Source organism: Apiospora marii (genome assembly GCF_038362585.1).
Source record: "Apiospora marii strain CBS 49790 chromosome Unknown utg000002l_segment0_segment0, whole genome shotgun sequence".
Lineage (NCBI taxonomy): Eukaryota > Fungi > Ascomycota > Sordariomycetes > Amphisphaeriales > Apiosporaceae > Apiospora > Apiospora marii.
Genome location: NW_027117373.1, coordinates 4598052 through 4618918, shown reverse-complemented (window position 1 = coordinate 4618918; position 20867 = coordinate 4598052). Strand labels below are relative to the sequence as shown.

Here is a 20867-nt window from a genome sequence, read left to right as displayed (position 1 = left end):
CCCCAGAGTCGCGCCTTGTGCTGGTCCAAAGTCAAGGAAACAGCCTGTTCTCACTAAATCCCGACGCTTCAACTTGAAGCCTCCGGTTTGTCGGGCTGATATCGCCGGATATCGCACCAACATAGCTCCACTGAGAGCCGCCGAGACACCGGAAAAAGCAACACAGCCAGCCATGCGCAACCTGTGAGGAAGGATACGGAAACCGACATCATGCCGGAGTCGCTCAATATCGCGACAGACAGAGATATGTGCGACCTCAGATTTTATCTTGACTGCTTTCCACGATCGCGTTGCATTTGGCATCATATCCTCTGTCATGGCGATTGCTCAGCAGACTGATCAACTCTGATCAATATCCAGGGTCATGTAAGTTACATGCTTGCGTTAGTCAGAGGTACATTTGGAGTACCGACGCTCGCGTGGTGCGCTAACATCATGCCATTGTTCCCATCCAATGAAAGATGGCCCTCCACTTGGCCGACAATGCGGGGTAGCCCACAAGGACAGGGTGCCACGAGCGCAACGTCATGGTTCGATACGCTGTCGTCTCTGTGTCCGACAGGCGCACCCTTATTGGTGAAACGCATCAGAACTTGGCCGAGCATCATTGGGAGTCCTCCTAGAAGTTCCGACCGACTCTCACGGTCAGAATGGTACTGGTCCAGGTAACCGTGGAAGACCAGAAGTACCTAGACATAGACGGGTCCAGGCCGTCTGTCAGGTCGTGTCCTTCTCGATGGGCTATTGATGGCAATCAGCAACAGGGATATGTCTAAGATGGGCCGAAAGCTGGGGCCCTGGGGGACAATGGCATGTTATGCATATTTCAAGGCCAATCAACGCGCCAGCAGCTGCACTTGACTCATGTCCTGTCTGCAGGGCCTGGCGAAGTGCTGAGGCCATGCGCAGTCAGCACCGAGACACGCTAATGTGCATGGCTTTGTGTTCCTGGCCACCGGGGCTACTCGGGGTATGACCTACCACGTACAAACAGCCACCGCCGTAACTCATAACACAGCTATCGTCGTCATCTTCCTGCTGGGTAACATAGAAAACTGTCCGATGCAGCTCGCATGCTGACCCTGAGATTCCGGTCAGGCGAGATGATATCAGATCATAGCTCCGCCTAAAAAGCTCCAATCTCCGACACGAATGGACCGACATCTTCCCAATCTCAAACATGACCCGTCAGCGCCAACCTGCCCCGACTCCGGCTCCGAACTTGTTGAGGACGTTGAGGCGAAATGTCCCCGGTTGTAATTTCAAATGGCCGACATAGGGCCAAATTTATTGATTGCACCACCACAATGAGCTCGTTTCCACTGGTTGCTCTGCCAGCTAGCGAGCAATCGGCCGATTCTGGTGCCATGAACATATCCGATGGACGGAGCTGCCTCACACCGTCCTACGATGAAGTCCAGACGCCTCGACGCAGAGCTGACTATTACGATCCATATCAACAGAACTTCCGTGCTTTCCAGACCTCGCTTGCTGACGAGGCTGATGGATTCGCAAATCTGGGCGCAATCTTACTTCAACGCCTCTTCACTCAGGTCTCGTTGGTAGGTATCCAGCAACAGCATCCCACCATCCTCTCTATTCGGCCCGTCCATGCCGGCAAGTTTGCTCGACATGTTTGGAGACCAGCTTGATCGGCGGGATACGGAGATCAAAGGATGGTAGATAGAGTGACTAATACAAGACCGATGGCCGGATCCAACGACACTTTATGGGAGCTCTGTAAGACCGATTTGGCAGTTTTGACTTCATCTATCACTCAACATTTCTGGCCTTAGATGGCAGACCACGGTGTCTGTCCGTACAACAGCGCTAGGTGAGGTCTGCTGAAGCTTCGTCCACCAAAGACATCACCAATCTCTTAGATGGATGGAAACAAAGGCTTCAACTTTATATATCAACGTGCATGTTCTATGTTTGCTCAAGCATATGTCCATCGTGTCAAACTGTAGTCATGCGTGTCAATTCCGGGAAACCCGAGGCATTGTTCTTTGTCCCCTTGACAATGCGGCCAAAGCAACCGAACCATAACCACAAAGAGCAGTACTCGTCCATTCATCAACGACGAAGATGGCGAAACGACTAGAACCGCGATGAAATATCTTCTAAGAGAATACTTTCATATAGACTTCGAATACCAAGGTACGGTAGAATGCCAGCATTTGTTACATTGCATCGGTGTCCCTGAGCGAAGAATTGCTTTTCTTGAGATCCTTTGTCGTTAACCTTCTCAATCATGGGATCAGAAATCGACAAACGTAAACCCCGGAGGAGGCCATCTGATCTGTATGGAGGCCTCGCGACGGCAACCGAGAGCGGACTGCTCATATCGCCCACCTCGGAATGGGATCTGAAGCAGAGGCGTGTCTGGCCCCCTGCCCCGTACCAGGCATACTGCGAGAAACACTTCCTGCAGGAGTGCCTCGTGTACTATTCGCTGGAGATGGAGAAGATCGAAGAGCATGACCAGAAGAAGAAAGAGAAGGATAAGGATAGGAATCAGGCCTCGGAGGCCGAACCGTTGCCAAGCATCACTGCTACATCGAGAGCAGCACCACAGCAGCAGCAGCCCACACGCGTCCAGCCTGGGCGGCGGGCAAAGGCATCTTCCGCTACGGGTCGGAGCGAAACACGGGCTACAGCTTCTTCTTCCTCTTCACGCCGCCGTGCATACCAGGATTTCAGCGATTCCGAGTCCGAGAAGATAGAAAGGCGTCAAGAACTTTGCCTGGACCTTTCGTGGGCCGAGTTCCAGGCCGAGCTCGAGGCGCTAATCAAACGGGCGAGCAGGAAACTGAATCGCAAGCAAGCGAAGAAGAGCTCGCCACACAGCAGAGCGACGGTGGCTGGGGGGGAGAAGAAGAAGACGGAAGCTTGCGCGGAGGGGGATGCTCTTGATGTTGGGGACCAGTGTCCGCTCCGGGGGCTGATCAAGGTCGAGTGTAGATACTGTGACCACCGACCTGAAATCACTAGTGGCGACGACGGCGGCGACGACACTGATGATGCAAGGAGATCGCCGCCGCCGCCGCCGCCGCCGCCGAATCGGGGGGCTCCAGTCGCCCCGATGCACATGCTTGGGGAAGCTGATTTCGGCCCGGACCAAGCATGCACGTTTGGCGGCCTGACGTTCGCGGTGGACGTTTGCGGCGGCGTCGAGTCGGTAACTGTCGTACTGATTGAGATGAGGAGCCTCGACCTTGGCCATGGACGGAAAGATGGCGAGAAGGATGGGCGTGGCGATGCCGGATCTGTGCCCAAGTTGCCCGCACACCATAGTAACAAGCGGGCTAAAACAGAAAAGAAACAGGAAAGGTGTGGAGACCTCAATTGGATACCTGAGGAAGAGACAGACTGACGCCTTTTCGCCGGACAGCATCGCCGCGCCCAGCGACAAGGACACCCCCAAAAACATCCACATGCTGTATAATCATGTAATGAAATAGCTTCATGTCAACAGCCAGCCAAAGACTAGCATTGCCTATGATACTGCCGCATTGCCTCGTATGCCTGTACTTTAGATATTTTCTTACTGAGGAGACAGCGTTCTTGCCCCTTTCTGAGACGATGCGACTTCTGCGGCAGCGCACATAAAGCACATATTCTCCAAAGTCCAGCGGGAGAGAATAGCCTATGGCCTATTGTCAACATCGTGTTTCTAAGATACGTTCTGCTTCAATTCGTATATGCATGCTTGGTGCTCATGTCACGCGAGAGACAACGGGGTTTATTGTCCGTTACTTTCCCTCATCGCCCCTCTTCTTGTAGCGTAATGAAATAACACTCAGCCAACATAACGAAGATCGTTCGCCAAGTTATGATAAGGAATCCAGGAAGTAGAAGTTGGTTTTGTCGGATAGTTGATAGTATCAGTTGTGCTTTAGGCATAGGGACGGGATCAAGTGCGGCGCGTCAAACGGGGCGAACATGATGGAGACATGTATCTGGGTACATAAACTGGTGCATACGTGCCGCTTGAGTGACCCCATACTTACCTACGCCGAGGCGCGGCGCAGACTGTCCAAGCCGTCGGTAACAGACACTATCCTGTGATAGTGCCAACGCCCGCAGCCTTTGTAAATTAGTCGAACACGGCAAGAGATGCGAACCGTCTTACCCTTTTCTAGAGACTACCAGTTGCTCTTGCTGTTCTAGCGTACGGGTCCCGTATTAGAGGTCTCTTATCACTCAAATGGCAAGTTACACGTTCCTGCTCCGATAGGAGATGCCAATCGAATTCGACGGGCCCCTAACACGTGGTAGAGATCGTGTAGTACCATAAGGTGCCATGCACATATTGAGAAACACTTGACAGATGTCGAGATGTCACTTGGCGCCGGGCGGGGAAGGATCTAGAATCGTTCGGGACCAGCAAGCGGCTTCCTGTCCGCTGCAGCCGGGGAGCCGGGCAAGATAGACAGGACAAAACGGGGCGGAATGTTGTGCCGGTAGCAGTCCCCCCGACAGGGCACCCCGGCGCTAACAAATTACTTGCAGGGCTTCGTACGGGGGCAATCTCGATAACTTTCCAACCGATGTGGACTGCGGTGGGCGATGCCGACCTGTGCGCCTACATTCTGGGAACAAGGACCAAGGCCGAGACCCTGTCTGGTGGTCGGCTACTGTAACTTTGGGCTTCTTGATAAGAGACCGAAGATGCTGGTACATACACGTCGTTCTCGGTTATCTCAGATCCACAGCTTCCCAGGATGGCGGGGAATCGGCGTCGGGGGTCGCTTTGAATCATGAACGCGGTAGGCAAATGTCATGCATGAGGATGGATATCAGGTGGCGGACGACAAGCCGAATTCGAACGTGCCTGCCGAGGCTGAATGCTCCAAAGGGCCCGTGTAAGAAATGAGATTCTCCATCTTGCTGTAAGCCAAGGGCGATAGAAGCAGAACCGCAGCAAGGAAATATCTTGTGGCCAAGCTAACAACATTTGTACTCTCGAGAATTGCTAGGGATAAGTATGACCGATAAGGCTCGGAGTTGTTTGACCCAAGACTCTTGGATATTGTACGTCAATGGTAGCTAGGGGGAGGTTGTACATGCGCCACCCACCGAATGACATAGCCAGTGTAGCAAGAACGCGGGGGGTCCCAGCCAGTATGGGATATCTCTTGGCCGTGTGGGATAGCGACAAATAAGACAGCCAGTCTGGAGAGTCTGGGATCGTGATGGTGGGCTCGGTAGTCACATCCTCCGTTCCAGTTGCCTAGTTTTTACTTCACGAAATGACTGATGGGAGTGATGCGCCCAGGGTCGTCCGTCCCTAGGTAACTTCCAAGGTTCTTTCGCGTCGAAAAGGTCACGAAAGGTTATGGCGTCACAGCCGGGCGGAGGGTCAAAGGGCAGGCAGCAGGTTCAGATGAGAGGCTGAGGTTCGCGCAAAAAGCCCGCGCCCTAGCACTATTTGCGGCAGATGAGGTAGCCCCAGGAATGTAGCTATGGAGATACGTGGCGGCGGTGTTTGTGCGTGAAACGGAGAATGGAAAGCGAACTCCACGATATGCGCTTGACCGTCTCTTTTTCCTCTTTGTCCTGGGTTTGGCTCGTTGGCCAGGGTGGCATGGTGGGGTCATATTCGGGATCCGCGTGCGGCACTAGGTCAGATCCAGCAGCCTTTCAAACCGCCATTACCCATCCAGCAGGCCCTCTAGCAGGGAGAGGCGCCAGGTGTAATGCTAGCAAAGGGACCTGAGACCACACCACCCCTCCAACTCGCTTGGGTTGTACGCAGAAATGCTGCATTTCACGCGAAAACCACGCAGGGCGCCCCCTCTGATTGGCCGGCAACGCTGAGTGGGTGGCGTGTTCCGCCGGAATGTGCTGCTGAGATGGGGGGCTCTATCGCCTATATAAGGGTCCTATCCAACCCTTCACTTGGCCGGTATTCTTTTTCGATCATCAAGACTCTCATCAAACTCCAATCTACACTCTATACCAACGTCTTTTCAGACCTTTTCCAACCAAACCAAACCAACCATCAAAATGAAGGGTGACTGCGGATGCTCCGGCGCTTCCAGCTGTAAGTCTTTCTCCCCTCGACACGCAGACACGCAAAAAAGCAATACCCCGCTACTGGCTTGGTTACCCCGCCCATTCCCGGCTCAAGCTGACAAGACTTCTTCTTCACAGGCAACTGCGGCTCTGACTGCTCTTGCTCCGGCTGCGGCAAATAAGCCACTCAATCGACAATCTCTGATTGCTTCATTGCATATCACTTCGGTTCAACTTCTTTCTACACATCTGGCGGTCACAACTACAACGAGTTCACACGGTTTATCGGTCACGATGGGACGCTATGACTTCTAGTGGGATTTAGGGGCCGGTCTATGGGGAATAAGGTTATCGGAAAGTTCAAAACCAACAACGTTCTTGTTACTATTTTGTGCAGGAGAGAGACGACGGGCGGTTGATGCTAGTCACTCCTTGGGATACCCAATACAATTTCTCACTTGAGACCAATTTCTGCTTGCTCTTCCTGTCTGCATTCTTCGTATGCCCAGCTGCCTTCTTTCGTGATCAAACGGTCGTCAACATGTTCGACCTACAGTTGCGCAAGTTATGATATCACCCGACCACCCCGATTCGTTCGTTTCGCAATACTCCCTTTCCTGTTGGCCGAAACAGCCTATGGATTAGATCGACCACCAAGCCCTTGCGAGAATAAACCGGTCAAGTCTCCTCAATAATAAGAAGTTCAACGGAATATTACCACAGCAGTATCCGTGTATTCCACTGCAATAACATCGAGTAAGCGGAATAATTAAGACGGTTTATTCCTACAACCGCTTGCCACCCTGTCCCTGCTGGTAAATTGCTGACAGCCTCTTGGGGACATGAGAAGGACAAGCTAATCAGTCAACAGTTTCGGTGAGCCACATGCGTTATGTAAGATTCAATGGTGCGAGCCACTTAGGTGGCAGTGCCTGGATGTGCCTGAAAGCCCATCCATGCCTCGACCGTGACCCATGTCGTCGGACCCCGTTTCCAACACCTTTCCCACCAATTGCGCTGAGCCAGATATCCGCCTCCAAGATGAACAACACATACCTAGTCGTATTACTAGTATACAGTAAGGAACTATCCGAGATAGGCCCGTTTGCGGGGTTGAGCAGCCCCAGAAACCCAGAAACCAGCATGTTATACATGTAAGTATTTGTTATATAGCTGCGTCGGGGACCCGGGACTCGGTGCGGAAAGGGTCGCCTGCACAGAACCTGCATATCCCCATCACAGAGCATCGGCACCATGTCCAAAGGAACAGTTTTCATCACAGGCGCCACGGGCTTCCTCGGCTCCGTCTTCCTCCTCGAGGCCCTCGCCAAGGGCTACTCGGCCCACGTGGTGGCCCGCAGCGAGTCCAAGGCCCAAATCGTCAAGGAGCTCGTCGCCAACCATGGTTACTCCAACGAGCCGGTGGAGGGTAAGCCCTACTGCAAATACTTCATCGTGCCCGACCTGACGGTCCCCGGCGCCCTGGACGAGGGAGTCCGTGGCACCACTACCGTCCTGCACTGCGCCTCGCCCCTCCCCTTTGCCGAGATCCCGGCGGACCGGCAGCAGGCCGAGATGATTGACCCGGCCGTGGCCTGCACCCTGAACATGCTGGAGAGCGTGCGCGGGGCCGGCGGCGCCACCGTCCGCCGCGTCGTCGTGCTCGCGTCCCTGATCGCCTTCGCCAGCGCCGACGTCATGGGCCCCGCCTGGGTCCCCGCGGAGGGCACCGAGGCCCGGCCCAGCGAGGACACGCTCAACGACTATATCACCCCGCCGTTTCCCAACCTGCTCGTGGCGTACTGCGCGGCCAAGACGGCGGCCCTGCGCAGCAGCCTGGACTGGATGCGCAGCCAGAACACGGCCGAGAAGCCCCTCGGCTTCGACCTGGTCAACCTGGCCCCTTCGTACGTCGTGGGCCGCCACCCGCTGGCGAAGACGACGGCGGACCTGATGGCGACGAGCAATTCGATGCTGCTGGCCCCCCTGAGGGGCCAGGCCTCGGATCCCCAGGGCCCGCTCTGCGTGGGCGGCGCCGTGCACATGGACGACCTGGCGGCCATCTGTCTCGAGGCGCTCGACCGGGACGGCAAGGCCAAGACGCCGACGTCGGGCGACAGCAAGGGCGTCAGCAACTTCTGCATCAGCGTCGACGTCGTGTGGGACGAGGCGCGGAAGCTGGCGGCGGCCAAGTGGCCGAAGCACGTCGAGAGCGGCCTGTTGCCCAACCAGGGAGTCTTCCCGACCAAGCCGCGTATTTTCTTTGCCTCGACCAAGACGGAGGAGACGTTCGGGATGAAGCTTAAGGGGCTCGAGGAGATGATGGACGCCATTGTGCCCCAGTACGTAGAGCTGCTGCAAAAGGAGAAATAGGGCAAGTGACCAAAGACAAACAAGAGGAATATATATATATATCATTTCTTACTGGGTGACGTCAACATCAAATAATATGTCTCATTTTCGAATATACTAGATACCACCTTCTTACAGACCTACCTTTTCTTGCTTAATCACGGGGGCTTACTACTGACCTGCGTAGAGTCTCTGACTTGCCTCATACCCCCCCAGCGGCATGGCCCGATTACCCCAGATATTGCCGTCGCTAACCGACCCGTCTATCATCAATGTTTGAATATGCTCGAGAACCTTGGCGTCGAAGCCCAGCTTATGCAGCATATCAAAGACGTCAAACTTCGCCGAGTACCTAGTCTCACTTCCGTGCGGGTACTGCGGGAGACCGGTGTCGGGGTCGGGCAGATCGCGTTGTGCCGACTTGACGAGCTCGAAGGCCGGCGGCATCAGCTGGCACAGCGTCGGCCAGTCCTGCGACGCCCCGTGCCGGACGATGCCGCCGACGATACCTCCCCAGACGCCGATATTGCCGCCCTTGAGGGCCGAGGGCGCCATGGTGATGTAGAGGCTCCGCTTGGTGCTCTGGCTTCCCTGTCCGAGCGTCGGGGCGGCGTAGTGGTCCAGGTCCAGGTAGCCCTGCGTCCGGGCGTGGGGGTGCGCGTTGACCGACATCATGAGCGCCACCGCCGGCGACGACGCCGCCTGCTGGATGCGGTTGATGACCTCGTGGCGGCGGAGGCGCCACAGCTCCAGCCGCCGGCCCGTCGCGTTGCCGTCCCAGTCGCTGGGCTGCCGCATGAAGAAGGTGCCGGCGGGCGAGACGCCGTTGTGCAGCACCGTCGTCCCGCGCTGGACCAGGCGGCCCTCGGCCTCCGTGAACGTCCCGGCCTCGGTGGGGCCGTTGCAGGCCAGGTCGTCCTCGGACTGGCTCGGCTCCGGGCACTGCAAGGAGGCCGCCATGGGCGCGGCCGAGAACCGGGCGCCGTGCTCGGCCAGCCGGCACAGCCAGTTGGTCCGCGCGGGGGGCTCGCCCCAGGCGGCGCGGCAGCGCCCGTGCGTCGGCTCGAGGGAGCCGCCGTTCTCGTCGATTTTCGGGAAGAGCGATTGGAGGTACGGCTCGCACGCGTACCAGAAGCTGGCGATGTTGCGCAGCTGGGGCGTGGACCAGTGCAAGCCTTTCATGGGCCCGACTTCGACTCGCAGCTTCGGCTCCCGCGCGTGACACCACCACGGCAGCCTTTGGCCCAGCACGTTGAACATCATGGAAGGCTGGGTGTACCAGCTGTCGTTGTCGTATCGGTAGGCGGGCGAGGTGATGGCGACTCGGTATAGCCGGGTGTCCGAGTCCACCATGGATTCCGGGCCGGTGGCGAAGCCGCGGGGCTCGACGTGCCAGTACCATCGGTCCTGGTCGTCCGTTAAGCGGCTGTGTTGGTTGCGCTGCTTGTCCTGTGGAGACAATTGGTCCCACGTCCAGGCGAAGTACGGTCTGGACATGCGTCGACGGATTTGATCCCTTCCGATATCCTGCATGTGACTTTGGATGGATTCCACCAACGCGTGTGTCGTAAGTGTTTCATCGGGCGGCCCCGCGCTCGCGCCGACGGCATTGGAATGGGTAAAGGGGCTAGTGACTGTAAACGGCTTCTTACCTGTGAATCGGAAGAGTCGCTGTGCCCCCCACGAGTCGTGCCAGGCGCAAGGGATCAGGAACTCCGTCTGCACGGACACCCACACGTTGCTCGCCTCGTCCTTGGTCTTCGGGAACGTGAGCTGCGGCGGCGGCAGCCGGGGCAAAAAGGCCTCGAGGTGCTTCAGCCGCGCGTCTAGGGTGTCGGCGGCCGGGTAGCGGGTCATGGGGAACGCCCCCGCCAGCCAGCCGTCGATGTCCTGCCACAACGGATGCTCCCGACCGCTCTGGCTCAGCTCCGACGACACGTCGGAGCGGTCGGTGACGGTGGAGGGGACCAGAGGCGGGTTGGCGACGCCGCCCTCGACGTGCTCCGGCTGCGGCGGGGTCGGGCCACAGACCGACAGCAGCCCCATCCAGATCGCTTGGGGATTGTTGTAGTCGACGGCCGGCAGACGCAGCGGCAGATTCGAATCCATTTCGAACAGGATTTCGCCGTCGGTGTTCGGTCCTGTGTACGTAAAAGTGCCGTCCGGGTTGTCCATGTACTGCACGAGCCCATCGACGTTGGACCAGGTGCCGTCGGCGTTGAGCTGGGTGCGCCGCCCGTACTGGTCGACGCGAATATGCCAGCGGGGGAGCGGTCGGCCATCGACGGCGACAAAGTCGACGGGCCCCGCCACGGTCTTGTAAAAGACCTGTGTGCCGTGTTCAACCCAATATTGCCAGGCGAGGTCCATCCATGTGCCTTGGGCCGGGCGGCTGGTGACTGTCAAGTGCTCGTCCAGCGACCAAAGCTTCTCCTCTGCCATGACTTCGTAGCCATATTGTTCGCTCCATACCCACCTTCCTCCACGCCCACCATATATCATGCTCAATTCCTTGTAGGGGTCATTGTTGCAGTCAGTTGATGGTTCGTCGACGTACAAGTTAGGCTGCCTGAGTGTGCAGTCAGTCACATTCGTGTGGCCTCCCGTGAGAACCTGTGGATTCTTGATCAGGCCGGGAAGAGGTCGTTTCGGCGAGGAATCACCGAATTGAAAATTCGACGGGGGTGGGGTATTGCCTTGCGCCATTGTGTGCAGGAAGAGTCAAGCTATAAGTTTGGGTTCCAGGAAGTGCTTCTGAGGCTGTAATGTGGCGGATTTGGATCGGGATCCTGTGGTGTTTGGTTATCCATCTGGATGAGCCGACCGCCGACTAATATAGAAAAGCGGTGGTCTGCGAGGAGTTCACAGCTAAGCTTGAAGATGAGACCGATACAAAGGGTCAGTTCACACAAGTCTTTCTGACCACTGGACACATTGTCTACACAAGTCAACTCTACACAAAGCATTGTTCTCGGACGATTAAAGATCACCATAATAAGCCAGTGGGCGAGACAATGGCTTCTTTCTCCTAGGGAATGACAATATCGGGAACGCCTTTTGGAAAACATGTAAAATCTATAGTCTATACTGCAATAAATATCGAGGGAAACAATTACGAGTTGTCGTTGGGTATCATCGCGTGATGTCGGTTGTACTTCATCTTCCAAACAAAAAGAGAATAGCAGGCGGTGGCTACTATGATCATCGAGTAGCTGATCAATACAGGGTAAAGGAACTGGTCAGGGCGAGAGAATATGGTGGTGGTAACACAGGCGAACAGCTCGAACAGCTGCTGGCAGGCCACCTCGGTGGTCGAGAGCACGGCGCGCGTTTGAGGCGGCGTAGTCTGGGAATCCAGTTAGTCAATAAGCTCACATGGAGACAAGTCACTTAAAACTTGAAAATGGGTTTCCCCAAAGGAGAGGTGTTGTCGAAATACGGAGGGGGCAACATACTGCTTGGACCATGTATTGGATGGAGAGGTCCGTACCCCAGAGCCCCAGCCGCTTGAAGGTGATGCCCAGGGCCAGCGCCAATCCAACGAACTTGGTGGTGATGCCGTGCGTGATGACCGGCCCGGCGAAGATGGCGAGGCAAACGACCTGCCAGAAGAGGAAGAACAAACCCGCCCGCGCCGGACCGACCTTGTCCATCATGATGGGTGCCATCCACGTCCCGCCGAGCTCGGAGAGGACCGACGCCATCCGAAGCATGGTGACCTCCATCGAGGTAAAGCCGAGGCTAAAGAGATAGCTAATAATTTGACCGCCGAAGTATAGAACAGTGAAATAGAGAATACAACCTGAAAAGGAAGCGAGAAAGACTGGCGACCTGACATATTCCCGCCACGGAGCCAAGGAGAAAAGCACGGGCGCAGTCGGTGGCGGAGTTGACAAGGTGGGTTCGGCCAGGCGCGACTGGGAGAAGGCCAATAGCTCCTTCTCATCCTCGAGCTTCTCTGTCGCGGATGATGTCGTCGAGGACGAAGATGACGGTAACGACGATGACTTATGGGCCAATTGCGGCGTCCGGTTGTACACTCGCCTCGTCGCCCAGAACTCGACGAAGATGGAGCACACGTTCCAGAGCAGAACCACGGTCATGGCCAGCTGGGACCAGTACGTATCCAGGAAGCCGACGAGCGAAGGCGCAAACAGCTTGCAGCCCAGATCGACCCTGCGGAGCGAGGCGTTGAAGTTCTGCCGCCGGAGCCCATGCGCCTCGGCCACGACTACGACCCAGTCCCTTTCCCAGGCCACAAAGTTGGCCATGGCCGCGACCTTCTCGACGCAGGCCAGAGCAAAGAACAGGCACAGGCAGACGTGCAGAGTCAGGCCGTGGGCCTCCGTCAGGAGTGCTGCATGCGGCGCACCATGAGCATCAGGGCGCAGGATACAACGACGGAGGCGCGTTGGCAGAAGACAGCCCGGTGCATGGCGCTAAGGCGGTCCTGCCTGTCCACGAAGGCGCCAACCCATGGTCCGAGAAGAACGGCCGCCAGCGACCGGGCGATGCCGTGGATGGAGACGTAGAGCAGGGTGCCCGGGAAGGTGCCGGCAAGGAAGAGCACCAGGCTGAACTCGGAGCTGCGGATGGCCCAGGAGGCGAGGAGCTGGATGAGATAGACATCCCGCACAACGGGCCCAGGGAAGCAAGATCCCGTGGTGCGAGGTGCCATTATTGATGTCGGATGGTTTGCAAAGGCGATAGGAGAGAGGTTCCTGAAACCAGTCGAGCAACTTGGCAACAAAGGAAAAGGTGTCCGTGATGTTTGTTGGGTCACGTGATGCTCGGCGGGACCTGGGATTCAGGGGCGTTAGGTGCTAGGCAGGACGGACCCTTATTTGGCTCCCGTCAAAAGGAGGCTCAATTCTCAAGCGGATATCTTTAATTTACGGCATCTGGACCCGTAATCTTACAATACGTTGACGTAAGGTCGATTGGGTGCAGCTGCAGGTGCCGCTGCCATTGTTTTTGCGGTTTATTTAGGATCGGCAGCCAATCCAATGCCACCTTACTTTCCCCTCTCAGCGCTCAGCGCTCAGCTTCAATGCCGTCCGGTGTGGTAAACGGTTCGTCCGTCTGACTCTTCCACGCCTGCGTTACGTACCTAGCGCCGCACAACGCCCATCCCATTAGTACAAGCCAAAGCAAACCCGATGAATTGCGGAAAGGGTGAACATACTTTGTGTGGCTTCCACGCGCAGCAAGATCTCCCTTGGCATTTTTGAAAATGACCGACGTGTATGCGAGCGTCTTTCCCACTGCGTCCAAATGAGTGAGTACATTCAAGTCGGGCAAGGGGGATTGGATGGATGGCATCGTACTTTTGTCGCATGAGGCAGTAGCCTGGATCTTATCGCCGACCTTACCTCCACCGCTCAAGTATGTCACTGCAGGTAGCTAAATTTAGAAACGGAAACCGCTATATGTAGTATAGAAGACTGAGAGAATAATGGGTTATAATGGGATAATAGGGACTGACCATTGAGGTCCGTTGAGACACCTGTTGCGAACAGGCCCATGGAAGCGACAGCAAGCGAGCCACCGAGATCCACCATACTGGCGATGGTGCCGCCATGAATGATCTTTAATCGGTTCTTGGGTTGTGAAAGTAAGCAGGGCGGCATCTTGTCACTCCAGTATTTCAGCCTACATACCGTGTGGTCCTTGGTAATATCCAGTTCAAAGTCGACTTTGCCGGGCACCGCATTGGTGATTCGGAGCTATTCTGCATTAGCGCCCACCATACCTCGTATTCTACTGAGCGGGCTATCAATGGATCTTACGTGAGGCCCGAAAAGTCTGCAGTCGATTGATTGATCAGCTTGAAGCGCGTAGAGGAGCCCAACTACGCGTAGGTAGTCGGTTGGCGGGTGCTGCGTTGTCAATTACCTCGGCTCAAGGCCCGACTCCGACATGAAGCTTTTGAGAACCTATGGGGGATTAGACATGGAAATGGCGATGTCAGAGCACGAATATGGTGGGTCGCAAACATACGGTGCGTACAAACGGCAGAGGAGGGAGTTTGGGCGCCATGATGAGCAGTGTACGACAAGGGAGTCCTGTGTTAAATAAAAGAGATAAAAAGAAAGACAGAGAAACCTTCAACTCTTTTCTTCCAGTCGATAGTCTACAGCCAGTTGACGTTCGTTGGGATGAGAAACATGGAGAGTCCTATCAATCCCATGGCTGCAGATCAGATAAGGAAGGAACCCCCAGCTGGCAGCTGGTCCAGCAGCTTAACCGTCGGTGAGGATCCGTGCGCTCCCGCGCTGCTGACCGGGACGAACTTGTGGAGCTTTGGAAGCTGCTGCAGAAAAATAAAAATGGAACCCATCCAACTGCCCATCCATCAATACGTTAGACAAATTTAGCCGCCAGGAAAAAGAAGTTGAAGCGAGAGGCCTTGCATATTCGCGTATACTCTGGCACGGTCACTGTCCTGACATGGCCCTGCACTTCCAATGGCGATAGACACTGCGAAACCTCACCCCAAGTCTGTTCCTTTTGCCCCCGACGCGGACGGCTACGTGCGCCTCCACATTGCACCGCTGGACCCTGATCTGTCGAGCCTTGTGCTGTCGTCGGCCATCCGACCGCTTGCCCGCAACATCTCCTACCACACCCTCGAGGCCTTCCCCGACAGACGCTACGGTTTCGTCGAGGTGCCCCTGGCCAGAGCCGAAGATCTGAAGAAGAAGTTCAACGGCGCCACTTTGAGAGGCAGCAAGATGCGCATCGAACAAGCCAGACCGGAGTCGATCCCGCCGCCCACGGGTGTCGTCGCTGCGGAGGACGTCAAGCCGAAGAAAAGCCACAAGAAGGAGAAAAAGGAGAAGAAGCGCAAGCGAGGAGAGCCCGAGGTGGTGGACGGTGTCGAGTTGCGCGACCGCAAGATCAAGCGAGGCTGGACCGTCTCCGAGGGCGAGATGATCAAGGAGAAGAGAAAGGACAAGGACAGGAGCAAGAGCGCCAAGGAGAAGAAAGAGAAGAAGGACAAGAAGGACAAGCGCACCGCAGTCAAGTCCAAGTACACCGACGGCTCCGAATGTCTCTTCAAGCAGAAGCTGCCCGAGGTTCCCAGCGCCAAGAAGCCTGCCGCCGCCGAGGGGGAGGAAGAGGAAGAAGATGCCGGCGCACATAAGCGGAAGAAGAGAAGAAGCGATCGCGAAGTGGTCGTTCACGAATTCGAGCGATCGACCAAGTATCCTTCATTCCTGCGCTCTACGGTCGACGAATCGAAAAAGTCGGAAAACCTCACATTTGAGGATGGCAAGGGTTGGGTTGACAGCACTGGCAATGTGGTAGAGCCGTTGGAGGTCACAAGGGTTCCCGAGCTACCCAAGCCAAAGTCCGCGTTGCCAAAGTCAAAGAAGTCGAAAACACCGCCTAAGCCAACGCCTGCCACGGAAGAAGACGACGAGACGAGCAGCAGTGGCTCATCTTCGGAATCTGACGCGGAAGAAGTCCCGAAGTCTACGAAGACCAAAGCATCGAAGCGCACAGCGCCTCCCGCGCCAGCCCCTGCCCATGACGATGACGACACGAGCAGCAGTGAAGACTCCTCAGATTCCGAAGTCGAGGAACGGACGGAGCCACAGAAGGTAGTCAAGAAAAAGGTGTCTAAAGCAGTAGTACCCGCCCAGAACGAGGAGGATGAAACCAGCAGCAGTGGCTCTTCAGATTCCGATTCCGACTCGGAATCTGAGGCGGAGGCAAGTCCTTCCAAGGTTCGAACACCCGCCAAAAACCTTCGCATCGAGACGCAGGGCAACAGCAGTCCTGTCTCAGGGACCAAACTCGATTCATCTCGCCCCAAATCGTCGAGCTCGATGACCAGTCTCACGATCAAGATCCCACCGCCGACCACTCCTGCATCGGGCAAGGCTGTGCACCCGCTCGAGGCTTTGTACAAGCGTAATGAAGCAGACAAGGGGAAAGGCACGGCAGCCGACGCCCAGCCATTCAGCTTCTTCAACAACGATGATGATATCGAGGATGAAGCCGAGGCCGGCCCGCCGGCTCAGATGCCCATGACCCCCTACAGCAAGCAGGACTTCGAATTCAGGAATATTCGGAGCGCTGCGCCGACCCCTGATACCGCCCACCCCAATCGGTCCTACCTCCCTTGGTCTGCTCAAGAGGATGACCTCGCTGAGGAGGACGAAGATGACGAAGCTGAGGCCGAAGGAGAAGATGGCGAGGATGCGGACGGCGATATGGCCATGGCCGAGGCTGCCACGAGTGGTGACCAATCGAAGGCTACACCAGCCACCGACTTCCAGAAGTTCTTCTGGGAGAACCGAGGAGATCTGAACCGCAAGTGGAAGAAGCGGCGGAAGACGGCGCTCAAGGAGAGACGAAACCGCGAGAACAGGGCTCGCGCTACGCGGGCTATTTAATAATGGTAATGGACTTTGCCGGAGCTTAAAAACCAGGTCTACTTTTATTAGTTGTAGTTTCCATGTCACATTTGCGGGCAATTTCACAAGAGGGATGATATAGATGAGACACAACGTCATTTATTAACGTTACCGAGAAGAACTTTGCGGACCACCGTACCACCACCACCATGAATGACTCCGCCTTTTCGCCCTTCCCGTATGTGTCTGCCATGAAGAAAATGAAAATGAAGAACGAAACTCAATCGCAAATGAAGAAACCACTGCCATTCCTCCCAATCCGGACCGTTACCAACCTACTCCCTCATCTCTCGGGCAAAGTGTGATGGACGCGTGTGCTGTCCCAACGATGCTGCTGCCATGCGGCTGCAAGAGGATGAGGAAGCGTGTGTGAGAGACGGGGATCCATCCACCAAGTTCATGGCGGAGATGATCAACCGAGAGAGGGAGAAAGTTTCAGAGAAAATGAATCGCAAAGAAGGAAGCGAAAGATCCGTCTGTCCACTGTTTCGTGTGTTGGTGTTGGTATTGCTCATGAATACCGAAAGAAGTCGCATTTGCGTGTGCAAGTTTCCTGGTGTTGTACAATATTCTGACATTAATTCATAGATTCGTGCTGTCGTATTTCGCCCCCGTAATCGTGGGCACTGTGGCAGCGTAAATCGTCGTCGTTATATTCGTGTAAACTCCCCGGAAACGAGAATCGATGTCTCAATTGGGGCTTTTCATCTGAGTCCGCCTTCGTAGGAAAGATCCTTGAACACTTCGTTTCGTGTCGTCGTTGGAAACATATTGTACGACGGGATACCGGATGGAAAGTGATTGGATGAAAGAATGCGCATGTTCTGGTGAATATAATCGACTGCAAACGGGGGCAAGGGGCAAAGTGAAAGATCATCAATCAAATCAACGCGTCGAACTCGTGTGGTGAAGTAGGAACCATGTCGTCGTGCTGCTCGTACTGTATGTGCGAGTTTGCCGTGGTCGTCAATGCCGCCGTTGCATGTGGTTTCGCAGGAATGACAAAAGTGCAGAAAATGACAACCAACGCCTAACGCCTGAAAGGAAAGAGAAAGAAGCAGAAGAAGGCAATCGAAAAAGAAAGATCAAATGCAATAGGTGGCCTCCTCCTTCGTCGTATGCCAGGAACCGAAACCAGAAGGAAACTTAGACTTCGTAGAATGGGAAGAAATTCGTAGGAATACAAGAAAAGAAGGTTGCGTAGGAGTGAGTGATCCAGACGATCAGAAACACTCAGCAATGGCCACCTCGCTACGCTCAGCGATGGGGGTCATTGGCTCTCGACGATTGGCCGTGGCGTTCTGAGTCTCGCGGTGGTCTGACGGGAGGCGGTCGCTGCTCTTCTGCGAATCGGGCGTGCCCACCTCGGTCATGATCTTGTGCGGCAGCTGGCATTCCTTCTCAAGACGCTTGAACGGGTTGTTGCTTACGGTGCGCGGAACAGGGTGTGAGCCCAGTGCCTCCTTAGGACGCGGGGCATTGTACGTCTTCGTGTTAGCTGCACCGGAAGCTTCCTGGCTGTGAGTAGCGTCTTCCTTGTCGCTCTCATCGGCGTACGAGGTGATGAATGAGGACAGAGTCGAGTTGGTTTCGACGGAAGGCAAAGCGGGTATGTTGGTCTCAGAAGACAAGTCAGGGACAGCGACCGAATGAGGAAGTTTGCCGGAAACCTGGCTGTCGGACAACGAGGCCAGGGGCTCCTTGGACGGATGAAGAGACGGGGGAGACTCTGCTTCAGCAGACTCTCGCTTGGCGATCATAGGAGTATCGGTTCCCATGGACTCGTAGGTATCCACAGTCGTGCCAGACTTCGTGCTATCCGAACGGCCACGATCCTCGACACGCTCATCGTTATCGGAAGCGGGAACATGTTGCTCTTGACCATGTCGGAGATCAGCTCCACGCTGACGGGCGATGGATTGCAAGATGGATTCACTTCGAGCGATGCCGATGGGAGTGCCAGCGAAACGCATGGGGGCAGCAACGGGTCTGGTCTCGATGATGCTTTGTGCGTAGAGCGCGGTCCGGACCGACTCGGCGTCGAAAATGCCACTAGCACGCTTGCTCTGGGTCGAATGGGGCGGTGCGGCGAGGTTGTGGAGTCCCTCTGCGACGATTCTGCTGCTCTGACGGATATGGACAGGCTCGGGGGTTGTGATATCAGCTGGGTGGGAAGCTCTCTCGTTCTGGCCTGCGGCAGCAGCCTCTGAGACGTGGCGCTGGGTCAAGTCGTCAAGTTCGATGGCTGGGTCGCTGTTGCGAACGGGGGTGGGTGTCGAATATCGCTGTCTTATCATATCTTGCATCTCTATCATCTCTTCCTCATTCTGGCTGTTACGGTGACTGGCCATGACCCGAGAAGTGCGACGGGGGGCATATGTAATTGCGATTGCAGCCCAAGATGCAAAGAAGAAAGTAACGGACAAAGCCAGCCATGCTGCCTCATTGGACGGAACAACTTCATGGCGGTTGCTGCGGTCGATCGTACTAGTGATAGCAGCCACAGTTGAAGCGGCGGTGATCCAAGATGAAATAATCGAGGCCCAGAAAGCAACACTCCATCTTTTGCCAGGGCCATTGATGACTTTTTGGATGTTGAATCTGGGCATCTTCAGTCTCCGCTGGTGCGAAACTGCGGGGATTGGATCAGGTCGATGGACCTGTACAGTGGCTGGAGTGACTGATTGCGAAGGAAACGGATTGAAGCTGTTGCGGCTTGAGTCATGACCACAACCAGCATCGAACTGGGTCTCATCAATAGGCGAAGTGACGTTCGGCATGGCAACAGGAAGAGAAGTGCGATTCTCGATGCGACTGTTGGTACGGACATCAAGAAGGACTCGATGGGTCTGGTTGAGAGTAGCCTCAGGATCTGAGTCAGTGCCATGGTCGACTCCGCCCATAGGACCACCGCCATGCTCGGCTCTAGCAACATGACGGAACCCATAGGGAGCGCTGATTCGGGTCTTGGCCGGTGAATCATGTGTGAAGGGGAGGAATGATCCGGCGCTGCTGAAGACCTGGGCTCCACGCGAGAGCTGAGTGGCCAAGCCATTCTTGAGTCTGTTGGGGTGGATGTCGCGGAGACGACGGCCAATTGGGGCATCATTGCCGGTAGACTCGGGGCTGGTACTTCCCATGTCGTTGAAAGAGCGCTTCAGTCCGTGTCGGGTAGGTGGTCGAACAGGTGATGGAATCTGCAGTCTCATCGTGTCACCTTGAGCTCCGGAGCTGTTAGGTCTGCCACGAGCTTGGCCGAGCGGGGAAGCAGGGCGATGAAGGTTGAAGGATGGGACCGGATGAGAGTGTAGAGCATCCGTGGCGCGGAGCATGGGTGTTCGATGTCCACTTTGAGTAGTGAAGTTGCGGCGAGATTGCGGGCGCTCGAAAGCGGCCCGGTCATTGACGGCATCACCAGCATCGCTTGCCAAGGGCCACTCTGATACAGGACCCGCCATGGTGGTACCGGAGTGGGACGGGGAAGGGTCTCGTGAATACGGTGTAACGGGTCTGTTTACGGATCCCATGCTGTCGGTGGTTATTGGCAATACTTGGACCAATATGGTGGGTGTTGTTATGCTTTTTATTGCGAAGCAGTGCGGAAGACTACACGCCGTCAGTGATTGTGTTACCGGTGTTGATGTGTTTCTTGGACACTTGGAATGGATGTCTGTTGCAGGCGGCACTGAAATTCTCAGATGTTAGTTGGAGTACTCGAAAATATTTGACGAAGTCGAAAGAAGACGCCGTGCTGAAGTAAGTCGACGAGAGAATACGCCTTGATGAAATTCGTCGGCGGAAGAACACAACGTGCTGAATTCAGTTCGTATCACGATCGCCGAAGTCAAAAGAAAAAAAAACGTAGTGAAACACGTCGGCGGAAGAACACGACGTGCTGAATCTAGTTCGTATCACGATCGCCGAAGTTCGAAACAAGAAATTCTTCTACCAGGGTAGTGAAGGTAGATGCGGCTGCCGGAAGGGACGTGGAATGGGGAGGAGGATGGAAAAAAGAAAGTGAGCTTACCAAATGCAAGTTTGTCTGACGGGATAAACACGGAGGAGTGC

General features: G+C 55.5%; 10 protein-coding genes across 10 annotated transcripts; 6 read left to right on the top strand and 4 right to left on the bottom strand.

Annotated features, from left to right (window-relative positions):
* Positions 1-1307: 1307 nt before the first annotated feature.
* Positions 1308-1652, top strand: PG985_003156 (uncharacterized protein; the record flags this gene model as incomplete). The annotated part of the gene is made up of 1 exon (XM_066822925.1): positions 1308-1652. The coding sequence occupies one exon, from the start codon at positions 1308-1310 to the stop codon at positions 1650-1652; it is 345 nt and encodes a 114-aa protein (XP_066690357.1).
* Positions 1653-2254: 602 nt separating this feature from the next.
* Positions 2255-3376, top strand: PG985_003155 (uncharacterized protein; the record flags this gene model as incomplete). Its single annotated transcript, XM_066822924.1, has 1 exon — positions 2255-3376. One exon carries the CDS (start codon positions 2255-2257, stop codon positions 3374-3376), a length of 1122 nt encoding a protein of 373 aa, XP_066690356.1.
* A 3899-nt stretch (positions 3377-7275) lies between these two features.
* On the top strand, positions 7276-8394 carry PG985_003154 (uncharacterized protein; the record flags this gene model as incomplete). The annotated part of the gene is made up of 1 exon (XM_066822923.1): positions 7276-8394. One exon carries the CDS (start codon positions 7276-7278, stop codon positions 8392-8394), a length of 1119 nt encoding a protein of 372 aa, XP_066690355.1.
* Positions 8395-8655: 261 nt separating this feature from the next.
* PG985_003153 (uncharacterized protein) lies at positions 8656-9705 on the top strand (the record flags this gene model as incomplete). Its single annotated transcript, XM_066822922.1, has 1 exon — positions 8656-9705. The coding sequence occupies one exon, from the start codon at positions 8656-8658 to the stop codon at positions 9703-9705; it is 1050 nt and encodes a 349-aa protein (XP_066690354.1).
* A 570-nt stretch (positions 9706-10275) lies between these two features.
* Positions 10276-10914, top strand: PG985_003152 (uncharacterized protein; the record flags this gene model as incomplete). The annotated part of the gene is made up of 1 exon (XM_066822921.1): positions 10276-10914. One exon carries the CDS (start codon positions 10276-10278, stop codon positions 10912-10914), a length of 639 nt encoding a protein of 212 aa, XP_066690353.1.
* A 571-nt stretch (positions 10915-11485) lies between these two features.
* Positions 11486-12644, bottom strand: PG985_003151 (iron transporter; the record flags this gene model as incomplete). Its single annotated transcript, XM_066822920.1, has 2 exons — positions 11486-11719; positions 11829-12644. The coding sequence occupies 2 exons, from the start codon at positions 12642-12644 to the stop codon at positions 11486-11488; spliced, it is 1050 nt and encodes a 349-aa protein (XP_066690352.1).
* A 77-nt stretch (positions 12645-12721) lies between these two features.
* Positions 12722-13051, bottom strand: PG985_003150 (Ferroporti-1; the record flags this gene model as incomplete). Its single annotated transcript, XM_066822919.1, has 1 exon — positions 12722-13051. One exon carries the CDS (start codon positions 13049-13051, stop codon positions 12722-12724), a length of 330 nt encoding a protein of 109 aa, XP_066690351.1.
* Positions 13052-13407: 356 nt separating this feature from the next.
* PG985_003149 (uncharacterized protein) lies at positions 13408-14412 on the bottom strand (the record flags this gene model as incomplete). The annotated part of the gene is made up of 7 exons (XM_066822918.1): positions 13408-13637; positions 13701-13766; positions 13859-13973; positions 14034-14099; positions 14163-14178; positions 14269-14309; positions 14374-14412. The coding sequence occupies 7 exons, from the start codon at positions 14410-14412 to the stop codon at positions 13408-13410; spliced, it is 573 nt and encodes a 190-aa protein (XP_066690350.1).
* A 428-nt stretch (positions 14413-14840) lies between these two features.
* On the top strand, positions 14841-16778 carry PG985_003148 (uncharacterized protein; the record flags this gene model as incomplete). Its single annotated transcript, XM_066822917.1, has 1 exon — positions 14841-16778. The coding sequence occupies one exon, from the start codon at positions 14841-14843 to the stop codon at positions 16776-16778; it is 1938 nt and encodes a 645-aa protein (XP_066690349.1).
* A 1244-nt stretch (positions 16779-18022) lies between these two features.
* On the bottom strand, positions 18023-20257 carry PG985_003147 (uncharacterized protein; the record flags this gene model as incomplete). Its single annotated transcript, XM_066822916.1, has 1 exon — positions 18023-20257. One exon carries the CDS (start codon positions 20255-20257, stop codon positions 18023-18025), a length of 2235 nt encoding a protein of 744 aa, XP_066690348.1.
* Positions 20258-20867: the final 610 nt, after the last annotated feature.